This window comes from Rhipicephalus sanguineus, chromosome 9 (genome assembly GCF_013339695.2).
Source record: "Rhipicephalus sanguineus isolate Rsan-2018 chromosome 9, BIME_Rsan_1.4, whole genome shotgun sequence".
Taxonomy (NCBI): Eukaryota; Metazoa; Arthropoda; class Arachnida; order Ixodida; family Ixodidae; genus Rhipicephalus; species Rhipicephalus sanguineus.
This window is the reverse complement of record NC_051184.2, coordinates 62,551,852-62,574,199: the sequence shown is the minus strand read 5'-3', so window position 1 is coordinate 62,574,199 and position 22,348 is coordinate 62,551,852. Positions and strand designations below refer to the sequence as shown.

Sequence of the window (22,348 nt, the reverse complement as noted above, 5' to 3'; positions counted from 1 at the left end):
TCGCATACTACCTGAAGGCATCAAGTCTGCCAGAACGAGACCCTTGCTATGAATGAAGGAAAGAAGATGATTCTTAAGGGCTCGTTTTCTTTGTTAGACACAATATTAATGAGAACTAACAGACAATAACGCCAAGGAAAGTATAGGGGGTGTTATGTGTAGTATTTAGAATATAGATGTGAAGAAAGTAAAGTGGACGAAAAGATAACCTGCCGCCGGCAGGGACCGAACCTGCGACCTTCGAATAACGCGTCCACTTTACTTTCTTCACATCTATATTCTAAATACTACACATAACACCCCCTATACTTTCCTTGGCGTTATTGTCTGTTAGTTCTCATTAATATTGTGTCTAACAAAGAAAACGAGCCCTTAAGAATCATCTTCTTTCCTTCATTCATAGCAAGGGTCTCGTTCTGGCAGACTTGATGCCTTCAGGTAGTATGCGAGGGATTATTGGTCAGCTGCCAGCTCGTAAAAAGATCACGTGCTACGTGACGCCAGAAAGGCAGAAAAAGAGTGTTCCACACTCGCCGCCATGGCTGCGATTGGCGCTGACTAACACTCCAAGGTTTAAATGCACATATATACCCCATAAAGTGGACGGGAGGATGACCGCCGCCGTAGCTCAGTGGTAGAGCATCGGACGCGTTATTCGAAGGTCGCAGGTTCGGTCCCTGCCGGCGGCAGGTTATCTTTTCGTCCACTTTACTTTCTTCACATCTATATTCTAAATACTACACATAACACCCCCTATACTTTCCTTGGCGTTATTGTCTGTTAGTTCTCATTAATAATGACAGTGTCATGTAAATCATGACGTACATCACATGCACGTCATGATACTCATGTTATCACCTCTCATTTATGTTCGCCATACAGTCTCGTCGCGCAATACTAATTTTGGTGTATATCAAGCGAGCGAAATGGCCGCGTGGGCACCATGAGCGTGGCATGTAAATTACATCATACATGACTTGCCTGTCCCGATTTTCAAGTTTCCACCTCACAGTTACGTTCATCATACAGTCGCGTTGCGCGATACCAATTTTGATGCATATCACGCTAGAGAAACGGCAACGATCAGACAATGAGCGTGGCATGTAAATCATGTCGCACATGACTTGCGTGTCATGATTTTCACGTTATCAGTTCTGATTTACGTTCATCATACAGTCTCGTCACACAATACAAATTTTGATGCATATCACGCTGGCGAAACGGCAACAATTGGACAATGAGCATGGCATGTAAATCATGTCGTACATGACTTGCATGTCATGATTTTCACGTTATCACTTCTGGTTTACGTTCATCATACAGTCTCGTCGCGTAATACCAACTTTGGTGTATATCAAGCGAGCGAAATGGCCGCGAGGGCACCATGAGCGTGGCATGTAAAACATGTCGTACATTATTTGCATATCATGATTGTCATGTTACCACGCGTCAGTTATGTTCGTGATACAGAAATGTCTCATCATACCAGTTTTAGTATGTATCCATTCATTTAAACGGCCACGGGCACCCCGAGACCATATAATGTAAATCATGCTGTACATGACATGCTTGTCATGATTTGCACATTAGGACCTGCCGCTTGTGTTCGTCATACACTACTGTCACGCCATACCAATTTTGGTATACCTAAAATTAACGAAACGGCCGCAAGAGCCCCAAGACCGTGGCATGTAAATCATGCTGTTCATGACATGCACATCATGATTGTCATGTGATGACCTGGCATTTATGTTCGTAATACGGTCATGTTGTGTCATACCAATTTTGGTATACATCCCATTAACTAAACGGCCAGGAGAGCTCTAAGTCGTAGGCGGCTAGATAGATAGATAGATAGATAGATAGATAGACAGATAGATAGATAAATAGATACGCTCAAAGTCGCAGAAGTTCGCTAAGAAATGCTTCGCATTTAAAATCGTTCAGCAGAAAGTGCATATTATCAGATAGCTAGAGACTACAATATGCAATAAGTGCAAAGCAGCAAACAGTTTTCAGATTGAATAATAACGAGTCATTCAGCAGTCATGTTCATACCGTGACTACCATAACGAAAAGACGAAATCAAATTTTAAAAATCTATCAGCAGAAAATGAGAATTTTGCTCTCAGACTTTGTGATACACAGCTTGGGCTTTATGTTAAAAAAGTAATTACAGCTAAAGCTGTTCTAGATCATGAGTTATCACTCCGACAAGCTAAATAAGTGACCCAAAAACATTTAACCATCAGCTCATAATCGTTGCACAGATCTATGGTGCGATCTTGTACGCATTCCAAATAAGCCCGGAGGTGTGGCGTTACATCCAGCCGCACGCGAATGGCCAACATGAACCGCGACGGACGTCACGACCTTGCATTGACCAATCGCGTGCGGCTGGATGTAACGCCACGCCTCCGTGCTTATTTGGAATGTGTACAAGATCGCACCACTAAACTGCGGATGAAATACTCATCTTATAGGCCTTGAGTTAGGCTTTACATGCGAAAGAATAGCTATAGATCTCAATAATGTAATAAATAAGACTTTTTTTCTTTGATATATTTTTGGTATCCGCGACCCATGTTCCCCTTAATGAAGGCGTTCACATACAGCTGTTGTCATGTTACATACAATACATTCAATTACCAATGTCTCAGGCACAGAGGAGGTGGTGAAAATAATGAAATAATGAGACAGTTAAAAAAAGAATTTAATACAGAAAAGCTTAGTCTTTTTTTTTTTTACAATGCTGAACATACAGTCAAACCCCGCCACAACAAACGCCGCTTCAACGAAGTACAGTCGCCGAACGATTTTTCGGACCCTGGCGGGGACCGTAAAAAAAAAAAATCGAACAGTCCGAAAAATTCGTTTTCGCCAAAAAATGTGAAATTTATTGCATCAGGCAGGCTTTAAAATGTCCTTGATGCCTCATACTATGCTTGGAGGCAACTTGGTTTGCTCGTACTTGCGCCAAGTCACCGTAAACTCTCGACAAAACTGTCAACGCATTGGCGATCTCCGCCGCCGACGGCTGCGGAAATCCCGCGATGGCACAGATGGCGGAGCCATGGCGTCGAGCACACAAAATTCGATGCCGCAGATAGCTGCTGAGAAGCACACAACATCTCGATGCGACGCGACACAAAATGTGCAGAATGGTGACTGAAACAAGCTGCAACAACAATAAAAGAATCCTTCCTCCGCCTCCTCCCTGTATGGTGTGATGACGATAATGCTGACCGAAGACGAAAAAATGGCGTCCCGTGCCGCGTTTTCTAAAAAGCAGACATGGCCTCCAAAACTTATGGCATGTGCTTTCCATCCAATCTCGGAGGCACAAAAGCCATTTGAAGACGATGTTTAGGCAAGCCGGCGGAAAATCCAACATGGCGGCATTCACAATGGTTCAGTGCATGGCTCAAAACGCGCGATTTAGTCCGAAAATCCAACTTTCACGGGCAAATTCGTCCGAAAAATCGGTCGAAAAAATGCATTAGCTCCATGGGATCCCTGACAGTGCATTTATGAAGTCCGGAATATCCAACAAGTCCGAATTTTTGGAGTCCGAAAAATCGGTCGGCGACTATGTTTTATTCCTCGTCAGCTTGCCATAGAAGTCAATGTGTCAAAGTTCTCGCCACAACAAACCATTTTTCGGTCTTGTTTTCGCTTCAATGAAACTTTTACTCAGTGGAACTTGGCTTGAAAATTTGTTTAAAGATAAATTAAGTACATCACCAGCCGCACAACTTTTCATACAATCACGGCGCTTTGTTTCACTGAAAATATGCGCCCAATGCACCACCTCGAAACAAACTCCTAGGAGAGCGTCAATGTTTGGTGGTGAGGGTGATGCAGGTGGCCACCTCGCGACATGGCGCAGGCTCGCTTCACTAAGCCGGAGCCACAGCCAACTCATATCCATTCTATAAAACCTCTCATTTGTGCTTGTGCACTCGCGTGCGCTACGGAGCTACGGCAGGCTGGGCATGGTAAACGTGCACACAGACATGGACACGGACAAATATATCGCCACTGACGCGGATGTTATCGCTCATCATGAGCTAACTGACGAGAAGAAGTTCGTCGTGACGACACATCGTCGGATGATGAGAGTGACGCAGAAGATGCAGTGGCGCTGCCTTCTGCACTGAAGGTGATGGCAAGGGTTCATTTGACGTCATTTGCACTTTCATAAGCGCCCACAATGACCACCTCGCGATGCAGCTGCTGACCACATGCGAGTGTCGAACTATTGCACTGATGTCCAAAGGAAGGCGGCAAACAAAGCTAACAGTCTTTTTTGAAAGTAAACAATGTTTGCGAGGGGTGTAGTCAAATGTGACAGTGTCCTGGGGCAGATTTTGCCACAGAAAAATTTCCGCTTCAACGACATTTTTCGCGTGTCCCATCAGTTTCATTGTAGCGAAGTTCGGCTGTACTTAAAAGTAGGCTTGTGTGAATAGTAAATTTTAGGTTCGAAGCAAATTCGAAGCAAAGAGTGATTTGGTCGAATAATTTCGAATCGAATTCGAATAGTGTCTATCACATGTTATAAAGAAAAGTGAGCATATTTGTCATGACCCAACTAACCTTCAAAATACTTTTTTAAAATTAAAACAAGGCATGTGCAAATGTCATTCTTTTTGGTTCAAAGGAAGTGGAAGCAACTTTGAATAGTAGCAGGATTTGAGTTTCGGTAGAATGCAACTGATAACCTGTAAAATATGTTACGTTTTAAAATTTACCATACTTAGAGCATATGAACTGGTATAGCAAGCTTTTAAACTTAAAAAATGATGAATCGATGTGAGGGTAATATGTTCATTTAACCTTGATGTGGGGTTTTGCAGCAGTGCGGACTTTCCCTGAAAAGGTGTATTCACGGCACAGCACCCCTTCACTGCAGTGAAACCACCTTTACAGGGGAGTTACATGCGGTTTAATATACACCTATTCATTCGTTCGTTTCGAATACTTTGAAATTTCCAAGAATTTAAATTCGAATCGAAGCAAATTCAAATACTGTAATATTCGTTCAAATATTCGCACAAGCCTACTAAAGAGTACTCGAAGTTTGAATACCATGTCCATTAGAAACTTGTTAACCTTCAAGGCCACAGGCTATTTTCAGCAGCTGTCCAATGTGCATTTTGCATTATTGTGGTGCTGCAAAGTTTACCAAGTGACTTTGACTGGGCGGCTAAGGGTGCATGGTAATGATGAAAGAAAGGGAATGCTGATCTAACACATAAATTCACCTCACAATTCTCAGCGTGTTACATAACCCACCATTACACGTTATAGTGTATGTGAACCTGGCAGCCACTAACACCCATAAACGCGGATGCTACTGCATATGTGATCTAAACACTGGTCACTGATCACTACACTGGTGAGTGGCAAATTCACACTAGTACTTAAGCCGCCAGGCCTAACCAGCATTGTTTTTCTGTGACCACAGCCATGGTTTGGCTGGGGGAAGTAAGCACCTCTTTGCAGCTCTCGTGCCGTGTTCAGAAAGCTGTGAGGAGACCTACCCAAACGAAATCGAAGGCACATCTGGCAAGCTGAATGCTGGCAACATGGTGCTGCCATGGCTGTCAGAAAGGCGAAAGTGACACACCATCAAAGAACCCCCTGTATTGCTGCCCTATCTACGTGCTGTGTTAGAGAATTCGACAAGGTGAGCTCAGGTCATGCACGTCGTGCGTACACGCACATGCTCACACTCAGCAAGAGCCAAGAAACCACCTAAAATGCCCATAGATGTAATACCTGAGGGCAGTCACCAAGAAGACCTGTCAGGAGGCAGGCAATGATCTCGCACTGATAGTCGCCGCATTCGGGGCCATTGGCCACTGGCTTGACGAGTGGCAGGAGCAGCAGGTCCACCATGGCCTGTGCCTGTGGCGTCACCACCTGCAAGCGCAAGAACACGGTTTACTCGCGCAAAACATGAAAAGTGACAGGGTCCCCAATGTACCGTATTTACTCGATTCTAGCGCGCCCTCGATTGTAACGCACACCCGTTTTCCGCGACCAAAAAAAAAAAAAAAGTAATACATCGATTGTAACGCGCACCCATTTTTCGTGAGAAAAGAACAAAAGAAGTCCGTAGGAGTCAAACTTCGCACATTCGAAGAACAAGTATTTGGGTTTTAAGGAACTAAACTTTCAAAAAAGTAAAACACAAAGTCAAAAAGCGGGCCTTGCCACTAAAACTGTCACCACTACGGTGGCGATACGAGTCGGGTAATGGATCAGTCCTCGTCGCTGTCGGACAACTCCTTGTCGCTTTCAACACTCTTCGATTTCGGGAAACCGGCCCTGCTTTGGTCCACTGAAACCTTTTCGTGAAGCTTTGCTGTAAAAAATCTTCTGCTTATGTTTGCGCAGTCTCGCACGCACGTTTCGGGAACTTCGAACGACCGCGATGCGGCCCGATTTCCGTCCGTCTCTCTGCACATGTAATAACTACCGTATTTATTCGAAAATAGGTCGGGCACGAATATAGGTCGACCCCTACTTATAGCAGTCTACGAGAAATAAAAAAAAATATTCGAAAATAGGTCGACCCATGTTTTTTTTTTTTTTTAGAAACAGGAAAATTGAAACATACCACACCTTTATTTACAATTAACTTAGCGCCCTAGTCGCTGCCGGGAGTGTCATGTTCGTCAGATGTGCAAGGAAGGTTGTCGGATTCTTCGCAGGCATCCTCGGCATCCCAAATGACGTCGACTTCGCTGCCATCGATTGCGTTGGAAATGCAGCACTTTTTAAAGCCAGTCACGATAATTTCCGCTGGCAAGTCTTTCCGCGCGTCCTTCACCCACGTCGCAACTTCATTAGGCAGTTTTAGAATAGCGTACGCAAAGCTTTGCGTTAACTTTTCGCGCAACTGCACATGCGTCGTACGCTAACCGCTTGGAGCCTCCCGTTAAGTGGCAAACGCTAACGCTAACTTAGCGTACGCTATTCTAAAACTGCCTATTGAGGGAAGCCCTTCTCGCGGCGTCCCGTCGGTGTCATTGCAGCATCCTCCTTCAAGCCACTCTTTGTAACTCTTCGCCACCCGGTCCTTAATGTAGCCGGGACGTCATACCTAGCGGTATGACGACCAGGTCTGTTGGCCTTCTGCAGGGCCTCCTTGACGCCCGGAGCCTCAGTTCTTTTTCAAGAGTGTCATGCCTGCCAGTTGCTGGGCCGCGAAAAGCACGACGCTATCCATTGCACGCGAACAGTCGGTCCCGCTGCTTCCGCCAACCCCTAATCAACTTTTACGTCGAACTCACGCTGAGCGGCACAATTGCTGGAATTCTCGGCAAAAAGTATCACTTGACGCTTGAAGTCAGCTGTGTAGCTCTACCGACGTGACACCGTCGCAACCGCGCATTTGCAAATGCGAACCGTCACGTCAGATCAAACAACAGTGAGGCCTTAGGCCAGTGCCAGTGCGGCCAGTGCGGCTGCGCGTCGGCAGGCAGCACGGCTAGGGGGCTAGGGACTTCACGGCCTACCTAGGGAAATCACGGGCTCCAGCGCAAACATGGCGGAGCGGCTGCATTTCGCGGGGGCTTTGAAAAGGCGGTTGCACAAATAACTTTTTTTTTCTTAGTTACTTAGTCGGAAAAGGCGAACGGGTACGGTTTTTATACCAGATTTTATGGTATATAATGTGCGTATGTAGCAGGAACTGCTTGAAGAACAGCAGGCGCGGCAGTTGAACGCCATAGGTGCGGTGCTTTTGGTCGCTTTGATCGCGAATATAGGTCGAGATTCTTTGGTCACGAATATAGGTCGATAGCTGATTATGGGCAACATTTTTGGGAAAAAAAGGTCGACCTATATTCGAATAAATACGGTATTCTTTTAAATGCGGTATCGTGGTGCACTCGTCGAGTATTTAGAGTCGGCACTTCCATGCCGTCGATGCGAACGCAGAACGGCATGACAATCTCCTCAGCATACGTACGAACTCAAAAAAATGGCAGAAATGGCCAAAGCGCGTAGGAGGCGGCCATTTTGAAATGTCGATGGCAATATGATAACCGAGTTTCTTTTTTTTTCCGGTACTCGATTCTAACGCGCATGCGATTTTTGGACTCGTTTTCCCGGAAAAAAGGTGCGCGTTAGATTCGAGTAAATACGGTATTTGCCCAAGACAACTCACAGGTGAAGCCATCTACAGTAGACTGTCATTAAGCGGAACCTGGAGGGACTAGGAAAATATGTTCCGTTTAACCGGATTTGCGCTTACAGAGAGATGAGCAGGGGTGCAGAACCCAAGAGCCTTCTGCACCCAGTAGTTTTGCACCAACTCCGGCACAGGAGGTATTGTAAGCTCTCTCTACTTCACACAATTTTGCAGTGCCTCTGGGATCGGCCCACCTTTGACAAAGCAGCTATGTCATGTGATGACATCACAGTGACATCATGATGATGTCACAAATGAATATGTGGTGTCGGTTACACAAAAAAATTAGCTTTTCGAAGCAGCTAATTCGCCAAGATGATATATCTCTGTTCTTCAAAGTATAGTGCGAAAGTTAGTAAATTAGCACTGTGTACAAAATAATTTTCATTATATTGATCCGTCCTTACCTTAAATTCTCAACTTCATCACTTCAAACTCAAGGACTCAATCATATATCTTTTTCTTTGTGATAATAAAGACTGTCTAACCAAGTAAATAAATAAAACCTGTCTCCATCATTAACTTTTTTTTTATTTGGCCAAGTTCAGGTAGGCAGAGTCATTCTGGCACAGAACTGCATCCTCGTTCCCGAAATGCACATGGCAGAACCAAAGGCACTGCGGCGACCACGACATGCTGGCGCTTGGCGCAGCACACTTGAAGGGGGCAGGCGTGACGGTCCCGAAAGGAAGTAAGCGCTACTGGACGGAGCACTTACGCAAATGCTCTGCGGAAGTGATGGCTGTGGGCGGAGATAACATTCTTTCCTAGGTTGCAAGCGAGTATGGCGGCTGTACCACGCGCGATCCTGCCGTCACGCGACTCAGCCTTCCACCACCCGATCTGTCGTGTAAACCCAGCTTTTAAAAACTCAAGGTCCTATCCTTCTCGCAAAACCCACCTGAAGCATGCCTTCTTCATTGGGGCCTGGGTCCGGTACCCGTGTTTCCAGGTGACTGTGCAAGCGCACGAACAGGTCGCACCGGCAGGCCAGGTGGAGCCACAGCTGCTGCAGCCACGACCGCAGCCGAGCAGCCCGTTCCTCTTCCGAGAGGAATCCCCGGAAGCAGCGGTGGTATGCCTCGGCCGAGCCCAGTACCTCCAGGAGACGAAGTGCGGGTGCCGTTGGGAAGCTCGACCTCTGCAGGGACCTGCAGATGTAACCGAGAATCATATCTTGTAGCTGGGTGCTCCTGTTGGGTGAACAATGATATTTTTTTTTTCCTTTCGTGAACCGTCTTCTCAAACGATACAGTGAGGTTTGCTATATTGACAAGCAGTTTGATTGTAATTTTAACAGCTGTTAGAAACAACATTAAAGGGACACTAAAGGCAAATAACAATTTATGTCAGAGTGAAAGCTCAATGTATAACAACGTCTAAAACGGCAGTATTATCAACAGCAGTGCCCTACTAACCGAGAAATTAAGCTAAATGTATCACACGATGAGCGCCACGAGTGGGACATTTTGGAAGTGATCCCGATGACGTGGGAGAGTCTGAATACAATTAATCACTAGTAATCAAACCAGCAGGAATAAAAACAGAACCTTCCATGCATCAGGACACGTAATAAAATGCTGCTTGTTCGTTTCTGTTTGATTCATGGAAAAAAGAACCTCTTTGGCGTTGTCATGGGGAACGGCGCGCGTCGTTCAAAAGTTCCGTTTTCGCCGAACTGTGCTTTGCCCGGTGCCCTGCTTCGCTCACGCATTCACGTCTCAGTGGTAGTTTTGGTATCGCGTACTGCCTCGTGTGCTTTGTGCACTCGTGAAAGTCGCTCTGACAGAAAGTTCGACAAAATACCGCATGCATGTGATGTTGCCGGATGCCCGAATGGTGCATGCCGCCAGTGCACGCCGCCGCGCAGTAAAGGCGGGCAACGTTGGGCACGGCAACAGTGACGTGTGAAATGCCGCTTTCAGGCGGATGATTTGAAGTGCGCTAACGCGATGCGGACCACTAGAACATGATTTTATTTCAAAATAAGCACTTCCTTAGCATAAAGGTAGCACTACGAGGTTGCTGGACCGCTATTTCAACAATCAACGTCGACTTAATATTTGCCTTTAGTGTCCCTTTAAAGGCACACTGATACCAATTTTTAAAGCTGAGTTTATTCTGTCATACAAATGTCCCGTATACAGCCACGGCTCTGTGCAAGTGTAAAGCTCAGTAAATTGTGACATTTTATTTTGGCGTTAGAGTAGATTTTCACATCGCGCAGCTACTGACATCGACCCTATCGTGACATCAGGCAACGGTATCAATCATGGCGATTTCACAAACCAGTATGGCTAGTTGTGATGACATCAGGTTCAAAAAAATTGGCTGCGTATCTGCGTGCTTCGCTGCAAATGTTGTTTAAAGACGATAGAAGAGGCGCTGCGTGAGATATGAACGCCATCTGGCAATACGTCGGGAAACGTGAATGCTGTGTTGCGGGCTGGTAGTCCCGGCGCAGCAGCAGGCGAAGACCGGCGGTGACCAACGCGACCGGCGGGGACGCCAGACAGCCCGAACACGCGGTTTGGCGCAAAGCGCCGAAGCAGAAGAAACGTCCGCACTCAACGAGTACTCTCCACGCACTCTTTTATATTCACGTCGCCTAGGTAAAGCAGGAATGCCAGAGCGGCGCCCCATGGCACTCGTACAGTGCAATACTGAACCGAAACCGAAACACAACAATGAGCTCGTGCAGAGGGCACGGAGGAAGCCAAGTTTCGGCACAGTCGCATTTTCAGCGCAGCTTAAGAAACTAGGGTCTCTAGAATTACGTATCTATGTATTGTTATACATAGATACGATGGACACGATGATGCCGCCTTCCATGTACCCACCTACTGAGTACGCTCAAGAAGCTATTGCCCGCGCCCACCATGCACGTCAAGTTGCGCGCGTTCGGTTAACCGAATCGCAAGCGGGCCAACAATCTCGCTACGATCGCCGTCACAGAAACGCCCACTTTCTTCCTGGGTCTCTTGTCCTCCTTTGGTCTCCAGCACGACGTGTTGGGCTTTCTGAAAAGCTCCTCTTCCCGTACACCGGACCATACCGTGTATGCCGCCAAGTGACCGACGTGACGTATGAAATCGAGCCATTGTCTTCGTCCTCGTCGACTCAGCCCCGCACCGACATTGTTCACGTTGTCCGTCTGAAGCCCTATCACATACCGGAACCCACCGACGCGTGTGTATAGTGACCATCCTCGCGACCGTCTTTGCCCGGGCGCACCGAGTCGGTGCTTTCACCGCCGGCGGGTAATGTTATGTGCCGCTTACTTAGAGGACGAAGAGGAAGAGGACGTGTTCGTTGCTGCTTTCGCCATCTTGGTTGTCACTCCTACCTCTATGGTTGTGTAAATACTGTAAATACAGCCTTCTTCTGTCGTCTCCCCGTAACAGTATTTTCTATTAAAGGAACACACCACCTAATACTTACCTAGTGATGTTGCGCCTCAGATATGCGTAATGTTTGCTTTTTGATCGACAATGTACACAAGTATGAACCTAGTCAGCCGTTCACGATGGCTGGCCCTTGGGCAAGTGGTTCAACTTTGGCCGAGTGGCTTAATCGAGGGACGTGCCGACAAACAGAAAGACAGACAGAAGGACAGAACAGAATTTCTGCGTTTAAGTTCCCCAAGAAAGACTATCGTCTTTAAAACATTCGAAATGGCTGCTTGTGCGTCACCAACGGAGCCAAAAAGCAGAGCAGCAATAGAAATGTCACAATATCTTGAGCAAGCATTTGATAAGCTCATACCGTGTTGTGATGTCGGGGTACAGAAAAAACCGAAACTAGCTTTGAAAAACAGATTGTAATTAATTTTTCAGTGTGCACTTATGCTTACCAGTACATTTTCTAGACACTCGAGGGCTTGGCCTTTCATTTGACGGAAAAAAAAAAATTTCATGTCAGCTGATGCTGCGTGCATGGAGGAAGGACACATGTCACGCTGATTCCGCAAGCCTCTGCAAGCCAAAACTCTTCTGATGACGCCCCTCCAGTGTTTCCAGTGCGTAGTGCCTCTTGGGTAGGATAAGGCCCCCGCAGCGCCCGCAACAGATGCAATCAAAGCGAAGTGACGAATAGTAGCGCTTGCCTATCATAAGACTAGGGCCTCTTTCTCTGTTAAAACGGTGAAGTGTTAGGTGACGGTACATTGAAATAAAACCTCGTTAGCCTGCACCTACGTTTGTGTGTTCTTATCCCGTCGCCTAGCGCTTCTTGCCAACAAGCTCGACTATCAACGTTTCAGCTTATTTCTCCCTTAAGATTTTATGACTAGGCTATACCTCCGAGTTTTCATTTTTTAACACGAAAGTGTTTTCAGTGATGCTACCGAGGACTTCTGATTTGGAGCAATTTTTGGAGCAGCAAAATTTCCGTTTTGGAGCACTCTGGAGCAGGAAAAATTGTCATGTTGGAGCACTTTGGAGAAGATAATTTTGCATCTGGGAGCACTCTGGAGCAGCAAATTTTACATCCTGGAGTGCACTACAGAAGCATATTGCATTAACATTCAAGCACCTGAAAATTATTATGGGGCTCTTATGAAGGCTAGAAATATTTGGAATCATTGCAATTCTCACGAAAAAAATCATCTCAGGAGAACTCCATACTTCACTCGCTAATGAAAAAACAGAGAGAGAGAAATAGATTAAAAGGAAGAGGCAGGGAGGTTAACCTGGTGCGAGTGACCGGTTCGCTACCCTGCACAGGGGTGGGGATATAGGGGTCGGAGAAAGGACAGAGAGAGAGGGAGATAAAATAAAAACAAAGCAAAAAATGCACACACATGCAGGACGTCCTATCAGAGCCGTTGCGATAGACCGGTCAAACGCAGAGAGCGCATTAGCGCCTGCACAGCCTTCTTCTGTGACGTTAAGTCCTGTCGGTGGCGCAGGATTCTTGCTTCCGAAAGAGTTCGGTCGTCCAGTTTATCAAGTGACTGTCTTTGCGAACAGTACTGTGGACAGTCGCACAGAATATGCTCAATCGCTTCATCACTTCCGCAGTGGTCACAAGCTGCGGTGTCGGCCATTACTATGCGGAACGCGTACGCGTAGGTAAATGCGAAACACAACCATAACCTGCAAAAAATAAGGACTTATGCAGTTGAGTGTTCTGGATTAACCTCTTCGGCGATTATTTTCGACACTAGCAAATAAACAGAATACCGGATAAATAAAATTGCAAGTTATGAAATAAAACTCTAAATACATCTATGTGGGTATCAGCAGACGTGGTAGACAGCAGTGCCTCAATACCAAAGAGCCACACTGTCCCTAATGCATTCCCCTAAGAAAACTCCAAGGCGAAAGCCAGGTTCTTTTTCTTCTCGATCGACGGGTTGATTCTCCCCCTCCCTCTCTGCAAGCTTTCTGCACCTCACATGGTTTTGCACTACCTCCTTGATCGGTGCACCGATCCCGGAAGCAGTGTAAAGCGACGATGTCATGTGATTACATCATCACGTGACATCCTGATATATGACGCCATGTTGGCGTCACAAGTTTTGACGATGTATGACGCGATGATGACGACATCACATGATTATTTTTTACATCAATCGAACGCCACCGACGGTCAATTTTCGTGTTTGATAAAGCATCTATAAGGCTTTCGCATTATTATTGCGTATTGAAAGTTAACAGCCTGGCCGTTAACAACCTGGCCTTACATACCAAACTGTCCTGCACCATGTCACCTTTGTGCCATGCGCCAAACGGCTTCGCTTATCATCCACTTCACAGCTCCTTAATTTTTTAAAAATTTTTATTGTGATAGCAATTATATGGACACTCTAGGCGGATTTTTACGGTCGCTGTTGCCGTAATTTTCAGTATAAAGTCCAAATTAATAACATCACCACGCGCATTCTAGTTGCGGGTAAAAGCTCGCGAGCGCTGGTGATGAAGGCGGCTGAAGCGGAGATTAAACTAGCCAGCCGTCTGTCTCCGTCGCACGGAGAGCGTATGAGATAACATCTTCCCGCTTGCGGGCCCGCCGTCGATTGCTCATCAAACATAGAGGAAACGCCCCGCCCGTCTTTCGTAAGGAGCATGAAGGGACGCCAGGGGAGCAGAGAGGGGGGGGGGGGCAACCGCATCGTTAGAAAGGCACTGTCGCTTGCGCGCGCGCTATCTCGAGGCATCAGGAGACAGCTCGTAAACTTGCTGTGCTCTCAACGCTTACTTCGCGTTTAGAGAAATCAGAGCGCGACAACGCTTCGGTTCCTGGAGCGGCCATATCCCCTTAAACCAGCGTTTTGTTGAGTTACGCGAGATCGGATCCAAAAGAGTTAGCTGCTAGCCTTACTTCGTTTAACAATACAATTTGTTGATATCGCATTCATTGCTTCGCCCTTAAGCGAAACTGAGTTTTTTTAACCGAACGCGAGGGGCGGACGTGTAATATGGCGCAGCCGCTTCACTGTGGGCCGTCAGCGACGGGCCCGCTACAGCTGCGCATTTGCGGCTGCTCTGACCAGGAGATATGCTTTTATTAATCAGATTACATTTTTAAAAAAGCAAGCGAAAAATTCGAATTGGAACCCTAGCTCGTGAGCTCGAAAGGGCAGGGCCTTTTAGGGGGTATTTACCGCAGAGTGATTACAAACTCGGATGTGCTGGTGGAAGGAATTATGAAAAAGCTCTTCTGGATGAAGATCCATGGATAAAGTATATCTCAGGAAAAGTGTCAACGCGTTCCCACCGTTCGCGTGCTCTTCCATAAACGCGAAGCAAGGAAAATCCGATATTGTTCCATATCTACTGCTAGCGATCCCAAATTTCATTCCGCGATGTCCAGAAACAGAAGTGACAGACATTTTAGCGGCACTCATGTAGTTATTACTGAACGTTGCTTTCCTTACGTGCCGTGCGACGCTTGAAACGAGCTATCAGCAGCGTTTCGGGAAGAGACGACGTCCGCCGATGAATCGCCGTCGCAACTTTCTCGCTACCGATAGGGCTAGACGTCACAAGCCTCTGCGGAGAGCGCATTTTGCTGTAGAACCGACTTGCAGAACAGCAGCTGCGTCGCCACCGTGCATGGCATTGTGGCTTACTGGGGCGCACGCACGAGCGCTATTTATTCAGCGGAATAATTCTTGGTCCATGGTTGCGACTTTGGCAGCCCCAAAATCAAGCTGCACATGTTCTGACGCGCCGGCGGTGCGATTGCCGGTGATAGACGCCCCCAAACCTGAGACTTTGGTGCAGTTTGGCGCAATTTTCGTCGATATTATCAGGATGGCGCAGTAAATACAATTTGGCGCACTTTGGTGCAGTTGGCGCAGGAGTGGAATCACTGTGTTTTATGCCGGGGTCCACCACGGCTCCACTGACGCATTTCCGTCACGGATATGACGTTGTAAAATATAAAGACCAACATATGGCAAAGAAAAAACTACAGTAGACTCCCGTTAAGACGAACTCGAAGGGACCGCGGTCATCTGTTCATCTTATCAGGAGTTTGGCTTAACAGAAGTGCCCCCAAAAAGAGATGCTAACATGCCAAGTGCATCCAAATATGTTACTTGAAAACACTGAATGGAGTAGACTTACAATGAGGGCAAAAAGACAAGCATTTATTTGGCTCATCTAGATAAAAACTATGCCTTTAAGACGAATCTTACGAGCACCCAATTTCGCGGGTTCAAAAATAAAAAGCTCATGAAGATATTTGCCACCATATTTTAATGATAAAACTGTAGCACGCTCCTATGTTGACGATTAGAAAAAAAAAATTAAGAGACAAGCACAATTTTCCTTCAAAGAATATAAAATTGATTGTCATGGCAGCTCCTTTTCTTCCGTGAGCCTGTTGTGCTAAGATCACTTCTGGATACGTGTCGGTCGCGTGCTGTTGCTTTGACAAAGTCATTATAGGCTGAGTTGCTTAAGAAAGTCTGCAAGGTTTTCTTCGAGGTCCGGATATTTTCTCGTTTTCGGCGTGCAGCTGAAGATATCCCATCGCGCTGCTCACGGTCACAAGCCTCGCGCACACGAAAAAGACACGACGCAGCTCTATTCACTGTGCAAAATAGCCTTCATTTGTCGTGCGCTTCCATAATCAAAATGGCTCATCACAATTTGCACTTCACTGGGAACAGGTACAATGCGCACAGGTCCTACGCGAACCAGCGCGAATTGACCATAAAATACATGTGGTCGGCCGCCACTGTGTGATGGCGATGACAATGCACTTGACCCCTCTGACGGGAGTGCGCCGCAATCGTGGTTTCGGTTTCGTACTCGATTGTAATGCACAGACCTTTTTTGTTCCTGTTGTCGCTTCCTTTTTTTCCCCACTCCCCTTGCGTTTGCCCCTCTGACCACGGCGGAGGGGCCCCAAGCTCTTGTGTTCTTCGGTTCTCCTTTGTACTCAAGCTGGGAAACCGAAGAACGGGGAGGAATACAAAAGGACGCAGTGGCTTGGGGATCCAAGTCGTAAATCCCCCTGGTCTTTTTGTTGCTTTCTTTACTGATAAAGCCCCCACCTCCCCCACCACAGGCTGGGGATGAGGGGGGATACCGGCTTTATCCGCTGACCGGTCTTCTTCGTTTATCTCGCGCCCTCTGAGTCGCGATTTGCTTCGCGTCTTTTCTCGAGGAAGCGCTTTTTTAAAATCTTTTTTGCTTTTTCTCGGTTGCCTGAATGCCCCAGCAAGACTGCAGCGTTCGTTTCGCAGAATCGCTAGCGTTGTCGATCACCGCGAAAGTTCGTCTTAACAGAAGAGTACAGTTGGGCGGTTCATCTTAAGCGAATTTTTTTTGCATTGAGTCTATGGGAAACCAAACAAACGGTCCTGTGTTGTTCGGTATAAGCGAGAATTCGTCTTAACTGAGTTCGTCTTAATGGGAGTTCACTGTATAAGAAAGAGTTCCGTCACCGGGAGTCGAACTTACGACCTCTCGATCGCCAGCGCGCAGCGGGAAACGACTCCGCCACAGACGGCATGTTCTCTGCTATGCTAACGGCGAGCTATTTATGTACACCATTTGCAGGTGGCGGTACTCAGAGATCGGCGTTACAGCGTGTTTTCGTTATCACTAGCGAGATAGCGCGAAGGGCTCGAAGAGCGCGCTTTACAAGTCGTCCCCCACACAGATTAGCGCGCGCCTCTACAGGGTGTGGTCGTTCGTGCGGGAGCTTATCTCGTGATCTCGGTGGTTTGTACGTCTTGCGCCCTGCCTGCAAGTTTCTGTTGAGAGCACGAAGGTGACCTTGCTCACTGCAGCGGCCGCTTTTGTGAAAGGAGCGCGCTGCTCACACAGAAATAAGTTACAACTGTGACAGTTCGCGCTCATCCTGTGTATGTTCGTTCCGCACATCCTTTCTGCTTGAGCAGCGCATTGTAAGTTTCGAGCGGCTTGCCGTTCTTCGTGTAACATTACAATTTGATGCTGTACCATTCATTCCTTCGCGCTTGGGGGGAAAGAATGCACAACAAACGCTCAACTACGTCTGTGAAGACACGTTTCACTTTCGCGTTAGACCGATTCCTATGACAGAGGAATCAGCCATGTTTTTTTTTTCCTTTCTCCATGGTTGCGTGCCACAGAGCTACGTTTATTTGAGCATAGCGGCTGCTGTGGTAACCAGTCCAGCTGAGAGCCTAGGGGTGTGTACACCCCCCCCCCCCCAATTACATGAAGATTAAACCAAATACATGGCTTATATACCGGAGCACAGCATAAGATATTCATAAAGGGGAGAAACATTCGGGGGAGAAGCGGGCATTGCAGATCATGTGACACGACGTCACGTGATCCGCAATCTCTGCTTTCTATGCTCTCTATGTGAGGTGAAAGGGTCTATAGGCAGCCCAAGGCAGCAGCGCCAAGGGCAGCACAAACAACTACAACTCCAAAGGTTATGTGGCGAGGCTACTCACATGACGTTGAGTGCAAGGAGACGGCGGATTCGCAGACGCCATGCAGGATCATCTGCCTGGCTGGCGACTTCGTCTTTACGGAGCAACACTTGGTGACTCAACCAGGCCTAGACAAATGGAATGGATATATAAATCTCAAGCACAAAGCTCAAACATGAAGTAAGTTACTAGAAACCATAGGTCGGCAAACTCACTCATGAGTCGACTCACTCAGACTCACTCAGACTCAGATCGAGCCGTGAGTCTGAGTCTGAGTGAGTCAGGCTGAGTGGTATTTTCGCGAGTCTGAGTCCGAGTGAGTTCGCTTGAGAAAAAATTCAGTGAGTCTGAGTCCGAGTGAGTCCGAATGAGGAAAATTTAGCTGAGTCTGAGTCCGAGTGAGCCCTAAGGGCAAAATATATTTCATGAGTGAGTCTGAGTGAGCTCCACATTTTTTTGCCGACCTATGGTCCTATCTACTGAACTTCAGCATTACTATCAGCCATATGATGACTCACGTTTATACTCACGTCTACTCACACATACTTCAAAGCACTAGCGGTCATACACCATCTCAATATTTATTCATCGGAGGCGTGAGTTACGGAGGGGGGCGAGGGGAGGAGGGCTTGGACTCCCTCTGTCAAAAAATTTCATGGGAGGTTCTTGACAAAATATCCCGTGTGAGTCATCGCTTTCGATAAAAATGTCCTTATACTGCATTGTAACCATTGATAACACGTATTTGAAGGTATGAGATGAAAACGCGCCAATTAGAACCCCAGTTATATGAGATAATGATGTTAAAGAGCATTGACACTATGGTCTAAAAAGTAAATTATATGCTGATGGACTCATGAGTCGACTCACTCAGACTCACTCAGACTCAGATCAAGCCGTGAGTCTGAGTCAGAGTGAGTCCGAGCGAGCAATATTTTGGTGAGTTTGAGTCTGAGTGAGTCCGGCTGAGAAACATTTCAGTGAGTCTGAGTCCGAGTGAGTCCGGATTAGAAATATTTTGGTGAGTCTGAGTCCGAGTGAGTCCCAAAGGCAAAATATATTTCATGAGTGAGTCTGAGTGAGCTCCACATTTTTTGCCGACCTATGCTAGAAACTAGCGAGACTACAAACATAGCAAGAATAGAAGTGAACTGTAAGTGTTGGTAGGAGTCTAGAATTCGAGATAAGTAAAAGTAACTAAATCTAGTTTATCTTGGAGGAGCAGATGGCTCAAAGCTTTGTAAGTGTTGTGCTCTTGTTGCAAAGCTTGTGTTGAAGTGACAGGATGGAGTCCGCATAATAATAATAATAATAATAATAATAATAATAATAATAATAATAATAATAATAATAATAATAATAATAATAATAATAATAATAATAATAATAGGCTTGTGCAATTATTACAGAACTTCGAATATTCGAACGAATATTAATATATTCGAATTTCAATTCTTGGAAATTTCAAAGTATTTGAAATGAACGAATAGGTGCATATTATTCCGCATGAAACTCCCCTGTAAAGGTGGTTTCGCTGCAGTAGAGCGGTACACCTTTTCAGGGAAAATTTGCACTGCTGTGAAACCCCACTTCAAGACGGCAAGCTGGGCGAGTTGGTAGTTTGCTGAGGGCATCGTCTGCTGAGGGCAGCGCGACCCGGACTGAGGACTGAGAGACACGTACACAAACAAGCGCCGGGTCGCGCTGCCCTCAGCAAACGATGCCCTCAGCCCACTTCAAGGTTAAATGAACATATTACCCTCACATCCATTCATCATTTTTTAATTTTAAAAGCTTGTTACATCGGCTTATATGCTCCAAGTATAGTAAATTTTAAAATGTAACATATTTTACGAGTTATCACTTGCATTCTACCAAAAGTCAAATCCTGCTACTATTCAAAGTTGCTTCCACTTCCTTTGCACCAAAAAGAATGACATTTTCACATGCCTTGTTTCAATTTAAAAAAAAATATTGCACAGGTTGGTTGGGTCATGACAAATACGCTCATTTTAAGGGGTGTGCGAATAGCGAAATTTCATCTCGAATCGAATAGTGCCCAAAAATATCGAATATCGAATTGAGATATTCGATATTTTTTTAGAATTTTATTGAGAATTGAAAGAAAAAACAGGGCAATGAAATCTGACCATATCCTCAAGCACATAACGCGGTGAGTGACTGCTACTGAAAAACTAGAAATAGTCACGCAGAAACACAAGTTATTCCGCGTGACCTGCCTTCAGGCTCTCTCGCCGTGATGTTATGTTGTTTCCTGCGGTTGAAAACATGCGCTCACTGGGCAACAGGGGCGTAGCCAGAAATTTTTTTCTGGGGGGGGGGGGGGGGGTTCAACCATACTTTATGTATGTTCTTGCGTGCGTTTGTATGTGTGCGTGCCTATACACGCAAGCAAAATCGAAAAATTTCGGGGGGGGGGGGGGGTTGAACCCCCCCAAACCCCCCCCCTTGGCTACGCCCCTGCTGGGCACCTCAGTAGCAGGAACAGGAAGGCATCGCAAAGCGATTTCGACAATACAAGGATAAAGTGCAGCTCCATGCTCGGTGGTGTGGCAGTGGCGACTGCACAGCTTGAACAAATTTTCCCATGTGAAGCCAATCACCGAGAGTTTCGCGGGCCAAAGTCGGGATGTTTTACGGTGCTTGCACCATATGCAACCAAACTTCGCAAGAAGTTCGTGCCTTCGTTCCGGACGAGAAGTTGGGAAGGGCTTGACAGTTTTCTCGCGTTTTTTTTACGTGCATAAATGACATAATAGTGTTTTAAATAAACATGTGCTCACTTTTAAACCAGGATACCGGTGAAAATTTCAACGAAAGGCCTACTCTAACAACGTTAGTGTTACTTTTAGCCACCCTACTCTAACCAAGTTGCAACATTTGCCTTCCTTTCAAATTATTCGAAACTTCGAATACTGGATATTCGAAAGTCGAATCGAATTATTCGATGAAATAATATTCAATTCGAATTTGAAATACGAATATTTGCACACCCCTACTCATTTTTCTTCATAATGTGTGATATATACTATTCAAATTCGATTCAAAATTATTCGACCAAATCACCATTTGCTTCGAACCTAAAATTTCGTACTCGCACAAGCCTAAGTAGTCATAATAATAATAATAATAATAATAATAATAATAATAATAATAATAATAATAATAATAATAATAATAATAAAGAACGCAAGGAGGAGCAGCGTGACTGCTACTACTCCTGCTATGACATGAGTCAGATCGAGCTAAGTGGGAAAGCTACAGCGTGGCCAGTCATGGGAGTGCAGAAGATCAAAGTTGGGGGTGTGTTCACCATGCAAGTGCATTAATTACACGAGTTAATACAATACTAGTAACGATTTTACAATGGGTATAGTGGATGTTCGCAAGGGCACACCCCACCACACCCTACTGTGCACTGGTCCACATGGACACCATCTCCTGTCACTGTGTGGCATAAATCTTGGGCTCTTAATCCCCTCTTCCCCCCGCCTCGTCCGGACTTTTAATAAAGTTTATTCACTCACTCTGCATGCCGCAGGCCTGAAAGTTTACCGAGCCGGAATAAACCTATTTTGAGTTAAACCTCATCGCAAGTCTCGCCTCGGCCAAACACCATCCACGCGGCGTGGTCCTGTAGCGTGGCCCCATCTCTTGGAGGCGGCGCGAAACTCGTGCCACGATACCCACAAACCACTGGTGTTGAACATAGGCAACCGTCAGGGACAAAAGATAACAGTCAAAAATATGGTGCCCTGCAAGATTATGGTGCCCTGCAAGAATATGGTACCCTGCATTTGCCTTTGGAACGCCGCCACTGGAAGTGACACATGAACATTCAACGTTCTAGGACTTACAGCTTCAGTAGCATAGTCTCCAAGCATAAAGAACTAGGAAGCAATATTTGTTGTAACTTGCTTGGGCAGTAACTGGAGTATGTAATGATCCTGTAGAAAGGGTTGGGGGCCGGAGACTGCATTTTTTTGTTGACTTTTGACGGATGCCTGGATGTTCTCATTTCAGTGACCGGAAGAACTCGGAAGCTTTCTTGTTACTTGTTTGGGCAGTAACTAGCATATGTAATGTTGCCCTGTACAATGGGACGGGGGCCAGAGCCTGCATTTTTTTTTTTAACTTTTGACTGGATGCCCGGATGTTCCCGTTTTGTTTTCGCAATGAAGTCCTGATGATCTTGCCTGAATGCCCGGACAATTCCATTTGGGTGCCCGGATGTT

The 22,348-nt window shown here is 46.1% G+C and overlaps 1 protein-coding gene across 1 annotated transcript in view; it reads right to left on the bottom strand.

Annotated features, from left to right (window-relative positions):
- LOC119405242 (ubiquitin-protein ligase E3C-like) overlaps positions 1-22,348 on the bottom strand; it is a 79,934-nt gene that overhangs the window by 51,731 nt on the left and 5,855 nt on the right. Inside the window, exons 5-7 of the mRNA XM_037672052.2 lie at positions 18,114-18,220; positions 9,108-9,357; positions 5,785-5,928 (exon numbers count right to left, since the gene is read on the bottom strand). Coding sequence (XP_037527980.1) covers positions 5,785-5,928; positions 9,108-9,357; positions 18,114-18,220 — 501 coding nt within the window. The remainder of the gene's footprint in view (positions 1-5,784; positions 5,929-9,107; positions 9,358-18,113; positions 18,221-22,348) is intronic.